A 12,860-nucleotide genomic window follows, 5' to 3' on the forward strand; every position below is an offset into this window, starting at 1 on the left:
AAAAAAATAAATAAAAAACCAAACCCTAGAATCATCTAATCTTCATCTTCACATTTGAGTCCCCACAAAGTCTACCAAAATATAAACCATTTGGATATCTTCAATAATACAATGAAGAAGTTCTTCGTTTATCTTCATATTTCTCCCTTTAATCTTCTTGTTCTTTGTAATATGAGTCACTTTTCTATTGCATTTTATTAACTATTGTACTTCAACACGTTAGATGTTTTTTTTTGTATTGTATTTCAGTGTTTATATTCTATTTTGTGCTATTGTTATTAACTTGTATGCTAAATTTATTTGTATCCTAAATTTTTTTAGAAAAAGAAAATGTATCTTCAACATATCGGTATCCTCGTTTTTTAGAAATATATATTTTAAAAAAGTATATATAAAAAAAAAGACGTATCCTTAGATGTATCCGTATCTTAGTTTTTTAGAAATTGACAGAATCATCGTATCCATATCGTGTAACCGTATTTGTGTCTATGCTTCATAGTCCCCATATATTGTAAAAAAAAAATGTAAAATTTTTTATTTAGAGATGAGAAAATAATGAAAATTTTGAAAGCAGCTTTTTAAAATTACCCTAATACGCCAGAATACATACAAACTACTTCTACTTTGAGGTCCTCGATTCCATTGGGTTCTCACTAATTCCAATTTGGAAAAAAGATTATCTCGATGTTTGCAACAGAAATTGATTGATCTCCAAAAGGTAATCCTTCGTCAATCGCCGGTCTCTTTCGGATCGTTTCCGTTCAATCAAAGCAACGAGAAGAGAATTTTCACAGAAACCCTGCGCCGACGACAAATTTCCCGATGCGGCGCCGGGTTTTGTCGTCGACAGCCATTTCGGACACAGAGAATGAGTCCGATCAAGAAATGATGAAGTGCTTATCGTGTCAGGACGAATACCCGTCACGCCACGCCGGAACCTGCAAGGAGTGCTACGATGAAGCTAATGAGACTGAGGAAGAGCTCAAGCGTGAGATCGAAGACTTGAAATCAAAGGTCGCTTTCCTCAGGTTTTGGTCCCCTCTCGATCATCTTCATAATCGGTCGAATGCTCCTTGCTTTACGGATGTCGTTTTGATCGCCTCCAGCGATGGGCCTGAGGGATACGCCGTGCCTCTTCCCGCTCATAAAGCTGTCTTGGTTAGTATGAATTTGACAGGTTTACTTGGTTATTTTCTAATACAATACTTTTCTTTGTGGTTTTGATTTGATTCCGGTCTGGCTTGGGTATGAGGTTAAGTTGTGTACTGGTAAGATGGCCACTTGTTATTTTGAATCTAAGTGGTTTTTCTATTTTAGTTACGAAGCGTCGAAGAGTAAGATGCTTAACTGCTAAATTCATAAGCATTGGTGCAGTAAGCTTGGATTTGTAGCAAAATTATGTGAAAGATAGTACGAACTGAAAGGATTTTTATTTTGGAGGGGAGGTGAAGGGGGGATAGGGAGGCTAAGCTAATTGGAATTCCGAATTACCATGTGTGAATCGTTGATTCGAGTCTGATAATTAAGTCGTGAATTGATCTGTAGGCATAAACTTGTTATTTGGTAAATATGGTTTGGCCATTGCATGTTGATTTAGAAATTTTCATTGAAATGGGGTTTGTCCCTTCACAAGTCATTTGTTTTCTCTTTCCTGTTACCAATATTCTTTATTCTGCATACAATTATTATAACTCATTTCAATTTCACTACTTAAAATTCTCCTTTTTGAAATTCCTTTTTCTACTCAATTTTTTTCTCTAGCTATAAGACAAAAAGGATTTCAAGCCTTCACTATGAGTTCATATAATTTTCCGTCATCCCTCTTCTGATAGTATTTTGATAACCAAGTATGACTAAATTAGTGAGAGAGAGATTCCACTACCGTTTGTAAATTTGTAGTACGCCTGGGAACAAGTGGAAGGGATGAAGATTTGCTTGAGTTTAGTTGGACGTTTCTGCCAAGTTATCCTACACTCTATTTTGATTTCTAATGAGGTTGTGGATTAGCTTAGATGTTGAAGAAATGGACATTTCCCTTGTAAACAGGTGGAAATAGAGGGAGCAGAGCACTTGGTTGATTGGTTACAATTTTTATGGCATGGGAGTTAATGGTCAGTGGCCTTGATCATGGAAATTTAAGGAGAAAGAACACACCCTTAACGGTTGAATGGATTTCAGGTTTTCCTAGTAATTGTGGGTTTAGTTGTAATAGATAGAGCATTTGGGTGTTGGAGAGGGATTGCAATTGAAGCTCCCAGACTTGTTACTGTAGAACAGTTTATCAATTCAATCCTTCGGTGGCCTAAATGTGGGCAATGGTGAGAGACTCATGCTCTGGAAAGACACTTGGTTGGGGATGTGCTGGCTTTTCAATTGTTACATTTTAATATCGTTAGGGTCGTGAGAGTATATGGAGCATATTTTCTGTGGTTGTTAGTTGGCAGGCTCAATTTAGGGCAACCTTAAGGCTTTTGAATGTAGTTGGCTCATAACAATTCATGTTGGTCTATAAGAAGGATAACTTTGGCGTTCCCCTCCCTCCCTCTCCCCCAAAAATTTTGGGTTCTTGTTTTTGTTTTTTTTTGTCTCATAGAATATCTGGCTTGTGAGGAATAGGAGAGTGTTTAGAGATTTGGAGACGTTTTGGGGAGAGTATTGAGAGCTTTGGCTAGAATCAATGAGTTTGCTCGGGTTTTTTGTAACCATGGGTTTTTTTCTTTTAAAAAAAATCATTATTATCTTTTATCCCTGATTCTCCATGGTTTGAGTCCTTTCTTTTCTAACATTCTGTTTCTGTATACTCCTTTCAATTTGGTCTTTCATGAAGGCATAGTTTCTCAATAAAAAATTATGTTTGAAACTTACAACCCCCTGATCCTATGACATTTGGGTGTCAAGGAAACTCGTAGGATATTAAATCCTAGGTAGGAGGAGGCCACCATGGATTGAACCCATGATCTCTTAGTCCTTTATCAAGAGTATGTTCCCTTATAATTATTTGCTCTCTTTTTAGGGATTGCACATCTATTTTTTATAGGGTTTAAGTAGGAAACATATATTTAATTATTTTGTGTTGTCATTTTTATTTCATCACGTAATTAATTGTATGCTATTTATGAACCAATCTATTAGTAAGAATGTGTTGATTTTGTCATAGAATAAGAGAGAAATCTTTTTGTATTGCTATTAGACTAAGAAGCACATATACGGATATAAGATACAAATACGATAGGATATAGTGATATACCAATTCCTAAAAACTAAGATATGGAACATCGAGGATACATTATTTTTTCATATATCTTCTTTTGAACATACGTAAATTTAACATAAAGATATTAAAATGTAGTTCACCAAAAAGCATAAAATGTCATGTCAATACTAAAGTTTGAAAGTGAAATACATATTACATTTTGTTAGGATACCACCTAACAAGGAAATTCTAAAGAACACAAGAATAAACTCAAGAACATAGAGATATGGAAATATGTGAAAATATGTTGAAATACGCTATAATATCATAGAACAGGTAACAAGATAACCTAGCCTTTGAGAGAGCTAGTCTCTCCCTTCATTCCCCAAAGGAAATTCCTTACAAATACTTCACACCCTTCCTCTCAACCCACTCCCTCTATATATAATCAAAAGCCCTAACAAGCTCACTATCTAGTTACCAAAATGCCTCTTTCTATATAACTATCATAATATTTACTAATAAACCTGCTATTCCAACTAGGGGTCTTACAATACTTCGCCCTTCGAAGACACCTTGTCCTCAAGGTGTGCTTCTAAAATGCAATCACAAAAGTGGGCGACCTCTTTCTTTTTTCTCTCTCTCTCTCTCTCTCTTTTTTTTTTTTTTTTTTTTTTTTCCCCTTTAAATTGAAATAAAACAGTAAACCCAAAACCTCCAGCCTCTTTACAAGAAATGTCTTCAACTTTGTTAAGCAATTTAGGCTTCAACTTCTTCATTTGGATTTAGCCCATTAAGCAGGCCATGACTCCACATTCTTTTCCACTGGCGTTGTTCTCCTCAAATGGGCTGGGCCCACTATCAACTTGCTGCCCAGAACAACACAGCAGCCTTCCCTTAAGTAACCCCACTGCCCATATATCAGGCGATGAATATAACAACCTCTTTTAACTTGGATTGCCCCACACGCACAACTCTTCAAAAGTTGGGCCCATAAATCATTATCTTTCTTAAAGGTAGCAGTAGGCTTCCAGCAATCCCAGCCCATAACCAATCCAGTATGTTTCTGCAACATTTTCCAACTTGTTGGCCCCACCACTTGACACATCACGTGGGAATTGTCATCCCACCGCTTCACAAAAAAAAGAAAACAGCGTTTTCTCCAAATCATTGTCTCCTTCCACCACTGGCACTTTTTCCATCAGCTCCTTCGTGTGTATTTTCAGCTTGGATCGTGTCTTTCTTGTTGTCCATGGTCCGACAACCTCCTTTCGGTCATTTGGACGTCCCACTTTGCTGCACAACACTTCAATCATCATTATCATACCTTGCTAGAGATAGTAAGCCAAAATAAAACCACTAAAGATGATGCTTACCTCGAGGAACACTTGGCCAAAGATCATATGGTATGATATTGCTTGGGCGGTTTGGGTTCTGGGTTTAAGTCAAGATAACGCCCCACCAAAAGTCCATCTTCAACTATTTCCTCATTTTCTAACTTAGCAATGGACTGGGCCCCATCCATACTATTTAAAATCGAACCCTTAGTATCTGACTTATCACGATCCCACCCTATTGAATCAAATTAATTTTAGAGCAATTGAAGGACCAAATTACAAAGCAAACTCTACCTTGGATCAAATTAGGGATTTGGGAAAAGTTTAGTGAAATTGGTTATACTTGAAGATTAATTTGCAAATAATTTGACTATGGTCACGTGGAGGATAATTAGAAGATTATCAATATAATTTCAGGATAAATGGGAGTCGAAGGAACCAAAAATCTGAGGAGGAGCCGATTAACAGTGAGCGGTTTACTTTCAAATGTTTTGATATAGAAACTAATTATTATAGTATGCCATGAGTTATGAAATGTGATGGCTTATCACGATCCTGCCTTGTTAATCGAGCCCTTAGTGCCTGTTCCTTCTCCCCAATTCTTCAATTTCTTGTGGATTATATTGGGTTTTGTCACCCCACTAAAATACCGAAACCCACATTTAAGAAGTCCATTGAGTAATCCCCCTTTTTCCACCTCTGACAGCATGTGGACCTTAACCTTCCTATTTAAATTTGGCCCATTAAGGCATAGCTTGCTCAGTCTATGAATGAAAAACCCACAATCCCATATCTCGCCCACACGAACGGTTGACACGCGGATGGCATTAGGGTTAGACTTTACATTTCCTTCCATTTTTGCCACTGTATGTTTCCTTTTCTTCTTTCTTTCAGAATATAGTCGTGGGTCTCTAGAGCTTTAGTCTCACTCAACCCAAACAAAGACATTAAGCCCATAATGCTATGGTTGGCATTCCTTCCCATCAGCTTTTGACACGTCAGTGGTCCCAACTATCATGCAAGTGCTCCCTTTTCTCCATCGTCACGACTTCTTCTGCCATTATCCACCAGGTTGCACTCCTCGTCGGCCACCTTCCTCTTTGCCTTTGGCCTCGGTAGACGTCCTCTTTACTTTTGGCGTCGCCTCGTATACCCCTCAGCTTTTGGAATTGCCCATGTTGTCTTCCCCAATCTTTCATTCACAACTCAGCCTCAACTTCTCCATGTCGTTTATTCGTCATCTTCATCTATCGTAGTACACCCTCTTTTGCAAATTTCAGCACACCTAACCTTTTCATCCTCCTCGCGACTTCGCTCACCGGTGTTTTCGTTAGCCACCATTTCTTCATTCGCCAGTCTCTTTGCCATCCTAACCCATCAACCGCTCGCGTGTTCCCCCTTCTTTGCTCGCCATCTTGTTTATTTGAGTTTGTGAAATCAGTTAAGTTCATACCTCGTCGTTTATCCGTCTATTTGCCACTCCACTGGCCAATTCTTCTTTGACACATTGTGTTTGGCCACCCCCATTCTTGTCGTCGGTAGTGCTCTACTTCGATGGTTCCTTCATGGTTGTTCCTCTCTAATCTCTTCTTTCTCTCCTCTCTAAACTTGCAACAACCCTTTCCCCAGAACTTCATCTCCTGTTGTCTCGTCATTTGTCGCTTCTTCTTCTGCCCGCCTCCTCGATTTTCTAACCACTTGCACATCAGGTAGCCCTTCCTCCCATGTTTCTTCTTCCGCACGCTCCTCCACCTCTCTGAACACAGGTTCGTCGATATGTTCTCCTTTCTTTCATGCCATTCTTGTTCCACCCGCCTTTACCATAGATTTCTCCTTCGTTCTTTCCCGCTTACCTGATCAATCCATTCCCCCTCTTTTTGTGGAGGTACCCTCGGGTACGATCTTTGTCTTCCCCCCACTCTTTGAGCTCGTTTAGATAGTTTTCAAACACGGTTTTCCTTCTCTACTTTAATGGTTGCTAGTCTTCTTTTACTCTCTCTCTCTTCACATCCTTGCTGGTAATCCTTCAATGTTTGTTGCATTGATTCCAGGGTCTCTAACACCTTTAGCCTATCACACATTGCATCTGAATCCATAACGATATTCTCAGAACGAACGTGCTCTGATACCAATTTGTTAGAATACCACCTAACAAGGAAATACTTAAGAATACAAGAATAAATCCAAGAACATAGAGATATGGAAATATGTGAAAATATGTTGAAATATGTTGAAATATGCTATAATATCATAGAACGGGTAACAAGATAACCTAGCTTTTCGAGAGGGCTAGTCTCTCCCTTAATTTCAAAAAAATTTCTTCCAAATACTTCACACCCTTTTTCTCAACCTACTCCCTCTATTTATAATCAAAAGCCATAACAAGCTCACTATCTAATTACCAAAATGCCTCTTCTAGTAACTATCCTAATATTTACTAATAATCCTACTATTCCCATAACTAGGGGTCTTCCAAGGTGCTTGTACCTAACAATGGTATCAGAGCCGGTTGACGTTCTGGAGTGGAACCGGTTTAGGGTTCTGATCGGGTGTGGCCGAGTGAAGTACCGCTAGAGTAGCCGTTGGGAGGTCGGCTTTCTAGGGATGGGGTATTGTTAGGAACCAAGATAGTATGGGATGTCTTTGTCTCACATTGGTTAGAACTGGATGACCAATGTGATACTTAAGTGGCTTGGCTCTCCCATCCCAATAACTAGCATTTGGGGTGTGTTCTCCAAGGTGCTTAAGTACCTAACACATTTATCCAACAAAACATTCACGATTCAACAAATCAAAACAAAGTAGACTAGAACCTAGAAAAACTTGAAGCCTCTCAAGTGTCAAATCTTCATAACATTATCATCTTGATCACTTTCACCACCATCATCTTCCAAAACATCACCCTCCAATCTGGTTCCTTTAAAGACAATAGCTACTTCAAGCATGCTGGCATTTTCAAAAGAATCAAAAGTATCTCCAACAATATCCTATGACTTAGTCTCTCCTTTTGGATATTCTGGAGTTTTCGCGGAAAAAAGCGTAGATCCAAATCCTCTGTAGATCCCATGCCATGAGAGAGTCAATTAAAGAGTATGTACTCCAATTTCTCTCACAACATGAAGAGGAAAAAGATTTCACTTTCAAAGCAATTGGTTGAAGCATTTGTTCATAGACCCCATGAGTTGCCTACCAACGTATAGGATCGATAACATATCTTTGAGATATAAGCATACTCAGCAAAATCTCCAGATTTGAAAAGTTACAAAATCCATGTTCACTTTTGCAGGATCTGCAAGGTCACTAAAATCATTCTTAAAACACTTCATTCTCTCTCGAGTTAGTTCGACCTCTTGAGCCATTCAATTAAAGGACTTTGTATGTCATTCTTTACTATAGTATCTAAATAGAGGTTTAAAAAACTGTTACTCTTATAAAATATAAACTATAAGGTTAGAATATAAGATAGAAAAGATAATATAATTAAATACCTTGGATTCAAGAAATGTGCTAAACAATGAAGTGCAGTATTATTCTTATTCCAACAATCAATGAAAATATTACACCACATCATAAAAAGGGGACAAGTCACTTGTTGCAATTCTTCATGTTTATAAATCATTGTCTTCACCTTTTTAATCATTGTATCCCATATATCATACATCAAATCTAGACAAGGTGCATGTATTCCAAACTCAGATCATATATGAAGCGAAGGAAAGAATATAACCATAAGTTATCAACTTATCAAGCACCAACTCCTTTATATGCCAGCCTTTCCTGCATCATCTTTTCTGTGATTTTCCCATGTATCACTAATGACCATGACGTAAACTACCTTTAATTAGTTTAGTTTATACCTCTTAAGCATGATGATAACCAATGCAAAAACGTGTTTCAATCACATAAAGCAATTTAAGAGATTCAAATTCATTAAACATGACGGACCTCATTGAATGATTCATAATACAAATTTTCATAACTATAACGTCACTAGCAGTAATAGAGATGCAGTTGCATTTCTTATATACAAGTTGATTGATTTCAACATTCTTGGCAGTACAAATGTTCTTCAAGGCAAGAACATTTGTGGGAAATTGTATTTGTGGGAAATTTTTGGAAATTGGCAGTATTTACTACACATGGTGTTAATACAATTGTGGGAAATTGTGTTTTGATTACCCATTTAATGCCTATCCCTAAATATTTTATCGGGAGATATGAGAGGCCTCTATCTTCCTTTGACTACAGAATACACGAGAGAGAGAATAATAGGTCAGAAGATGTTTCTCTGTAACTTTTGTTGCACCTTGGTGGATGAATATTATTTTAACATGATTATAAATTTAGTGCCTTGGAGATGAGATAAAAGATGGAACAAGATTGGAGTATCAAAATTTACGACTTGATTTTTTTCTATTACTTTCTGAAGGATGATACTATTTTATTAGCTGAGTTCTATATACATTTTCAATTTATACATATAACATTTTGCATATATACATTTGCAATTTTGCATATAACTTTGCCTAGCTTCTCGTGTTATGGTCTAGTATAGACAAGACCCTAGCCATTCCTTTTTCTTATCATAGTTTACCTTTTTTCATGTATCCTTCAGGTGAGTCGCTCCCCAGTTTTCAAAGCTATGCTTGAGAATGAAATGGAAGAAAGTCGTAGCGGTACCATAAAAATCAGCGATGTTTCATTTGATGCCCTCCGTGCCTTTGTTAATTATTTGTACACAGCAGACGCCTGTCTTGATGAGCAAATGGCTTATGACCTTTTAGTTTTGGCTGAGAAGTACGAAGTGAAGCATCTGAAGGCACATTGCGAGAAGTTCCTAATATCAAAACTGAACTGGGACAACTCGATCATGAACTATGTCTTTGCACACCAGCACAATGGCAAGCATATGATCGATGCAGCTTTGTCGGTGATTATCGACAACATGGACAAGCTTACCAAAAGGGAGGAGTATATGGAACTTGTCGAGAAGGATCCACGGCTTGTCGTGGAAGTCTATGAAGCTTACATGTCTAAACAGGTAAATACTGCTGCTTGTAGAGATTGTTCTGTGAAATAAAACTGAAGATCTTATACCCATTGTGATTTGTTTTGTGTGCTTGCAAGGACTGTTCTTTAAGATGAGCATGCACTCCAATAACATTCAGAATGTATCTTGTTAAAAGAAAACCAGAACGTAAACGGAATTTGATCTAATCGATATGAAATTTGCTCGTTTGGCTGTAAATTTTTCTAACCCTATACTGGGTTCATGGTTGTATGTATTTTTTCCTGTGTTCTTCCGTTGAGGCAGATTTTAGGTATAATATATATGTAGATAAAAAAATTGATAATTTGATATTATTAAAATCGGTGAGCCTGTAGATTTTGCATCATATTTTGTTAAAATTTGTGGGAGTTAGTAGAAATTGGAAGTCTAGAGTGAAAATTGATATAACTTGACTAGTTTAGAGTAAGAATTTAAATTTTCCTAATCTTTATTGGGGTATATGTTTCTCTCAACTTATCCTTCTGCATTTGTACCAACACTCTTACACTCTTTAAATACATTTTTGGCTCATTGTTTTTGGCACAATTTTTATTTTTAGTTCAAGGGGTTGAAGATTTAAATTATTCATGCTTAAATTGGCGTCTAACACGATTTTATCTCTTTAACTTCAATACTCTTTCTCGTTGAAATCGAAACATTTTTACTATAGAAAAATTATTTAAAATGTGAAAATCTAGCTTGGTTCAAATTTTGAAAATGATTTGTCTCTAAAATATGTAGAGAATTTTGCTTTGTAAATGAGGAGTTGGATTTGAAGGGTTTTTTTTTTTTCTTCCCTCGAGTACAATAGAGAGCGAGATTCGAACACAGTGTTTTGGTGGTTAACACGTACAATATGCCAGTTAAGTTTGAAGTTTTTGACTTACAAAAATAATTTATTTTATTATTATGAATTAATATGGATAAACATAGTTATATTTGTTTAAATCTCTTTTTATTGGCAATATATAACAACATAAATTATTTATTAAAATTATTAATTGATCTTTTAAAAGATATTAATTAACTAACTAATAATAAAATAAGTTAATTTTTAATTAAATAATCTTGTACACTTGTACTTCTTTTTAATTTATAATTATAGCTATTTTTTTAATTAAAGACATTGTTTGATGATCTAAAATCAATTAGTTTATATCAACTCCTTCTGTATATATAGAAAGCTTATAATTGACATAATCAATTAGTTAATTAACTCTTTAATTAACACAACTACAAAAAAAAGAAGGAAAGAAAATAGATACTTAAATTAATTATCAATATTTTTTTTATTAAAAAGTTGATAATATAAATATGCAATATAAAAAATTTAATTGATAATAAACATTTAAACTTACATAATTATTTTTGCAATTCAACTGCAGTAGTAGTGATAAAAAAAAATAATGGTAATAACAATAACAATAATAACAACAGTAATAACAACAATAATAATAATAATAATAGCTTGTTTAAATATATACCTAATTAATTTTAATTTCCAAATTAATGCCGGATAAAAATTCTGATAATATTTACATGCAATGAGCAATTGATGTGTAACTTCCGAAATACCCTTCATGAGTGTGGCGGGATTTTCATGTGGTACAACCAAAGGAACGACATTGACTAGCTAAGTCTTTGTTTAGATCACTTTATTGGCAATGTTGTGTCCTTGCAAAGAAGTTTGAGGATTGTAGGCCCCATCTGCCTGATTTTAGAGTCAGAGCTTCTAAGACTTGGCAAACATTTTACCATGGAGGAGATCATTTATTGCTATTAAGAATTTTCACCCAACTAAAGCTTAAGGGCCTAATGGTTGTTAGGGGAAATGGTATAAATATAGAGTTGAATATACTATTAAATTGTTTACACCTCAATTACTAGAAATAATAAACTTAATATATAATATTCAAATTCAAACCAAATTCAAATGGTGTAACAAGGCTTAGATATGAAAATAATCAAAGACTTGAAAAAATCTCAAAACCTTTGGAGAATCCAAAACATAGTTGAAGCATGCTTCTGATAAGTATTGTCTTGAAGACGATTATGCGCTCTACAAGGACTAAAGTAGACTATAGCAATCATCTCAACAGAATACAATGACTAATTCTGATAGAAATGCAATATCGCTAAATCCTTCCAGTACATGTGGACACCTCATATAATGCAATCCATGGTCAAGAGTGTACTTTAAGTACTTTAGAACTCTGACGAAAGCATTCCAATGATCATGCTCAGAATTGCTAGTATATCTTGCTAACCTTCCTACTAAGTAGGCAATATCAGATATTGTACAATTCATTATATACATTAAGCTATCAATAACTCTAGAATATTCTAGAGAAGACATACCTTCGTTCATTGTTTTTCTTCAACTTACAATTTGGACCAAATGGAGTAACAGTTGGCTTACTCTCAAAATGATCAAATTTTCTCAGGACTTTCTCTATATAGTGAGATTGAGAAAGTATGTATCCACTTGGATTTCTTGTTATTCGAATTCCAAATATAACATCAGCCAGACCAAGGTCTTTCATATTGAAAGTTGGATTTCAACATCCTTTTAGTGGAATCAATGACACTTCTACTTGTGCCCATTATCAACATATCATCCACATACAAGCAAATAATGGTATATTCTTGATCTATGGTTTTAACATAAACACATTTATCACACTCATTTATCTTAAATCCATTTGATAACATAGTATGATCAAACTTTTCATGTCATTTGTTTGGGTGCTTGTTTCAACCCTTAAAGAGACTTGACAAGTTTACAAACTTTGTCTTCAAGTCGTTTAATAATAAACCCTTCAGGTTGTTCCATATAGATTTCTTAATTTAAATCTCCATTTAAAAATGTTGTTTTTACATCCATTTGGTGTATTTCCAAATTTTATAAAGCTGCTATTGTAATTAACATCCTCTTCACTGGAGAATAGGTATCAAAGAAATCTAGTCCTTCTTTGGCGAAAGCCTTTGGCTATGAATAGGGCATTGTACTTATCAATGTTGTCATCAACCTTTAGCTTTCTCTTAAAAATTCATTTACTCCCAATTAGTTTACTTCCAGGAGATAAATCAACCAATATTCAAGTATTGTTTTGTAAAATGGATTTTAGCTCACTATTGATAGCTTCTTTCCAATAAGGTATATCAGGAAATGATACAACTTTTTGAAAAGTCTCATGACTTACCATCGATCATATAAGTTATGAAATCAGGTCCAAAAGAAATAGCTTTTTTAGCTCTTTTACTTCTTCTAGGTTTAGCT

At 35.4% G+C, this 12,860-nt stretch overlaps 1 protein-coding gene across 1 annotated transcript; it reads left to right on the forward strand.

Annotated features, from left to right (window-relative positions):
* The first annotated feature begins 615 nt into the window (after positions 1 to 615).
* Positions 616 to 9,778, forward strand: LOC120087038 (BTB/POZ domain-containing protein At4g08455). Its single transcript, XM_039043882.1, has 2 exons — positions 616 to 1,158; positions 9,146 to 9,778. Exons 1-2 carry the CDS (start codon positions 823 to 825, stop codon positions 9,608 to 9,610), a joined length of 801 nt encoding a protein of 266 aa, XP_038899810.1. The 5' UTR covers positions 616 to 822; the 3' UTR covers positions 9,611 to 9,778.
* The last annotated feature ends 3,082 nt before the right edge of the window (positions 9,779 to 12,860 follow it).

The sequence above is a fragment of the Benincasa hispida genome, chromosome 9, assembly GCF_009727055.1.
Source record: "Benincasa hispida cultivar B227 chromosome 9, ASM972705v1, whole genome shotgun sequence".
In the NCBI taxonomy this organism is placed as follows: domain Eukaryota; kingdom Viridiplantae; phylum Streptophyta; class Magnoliopsida; order Cucurbitales; family Cucurbitaceae; genus Benincasa; species Benincasa hispida.

Coding starts and splice junctions, on each gene's coding strand:
- LOC120087038 (XM_039043882.1), top strand. CDS start 823: ATGCGGCGCCGGGTTTTGTCGTCGACAGCCATTTCGGACACAGAGAAT. Junction 1,159..9,145: donor CCGCTCATAAAGCTGTCTTG/GTTAGTATGAAT, acceptor TGTATCCTTCAG/GTGAGTCGCTCCCCAGTTTT.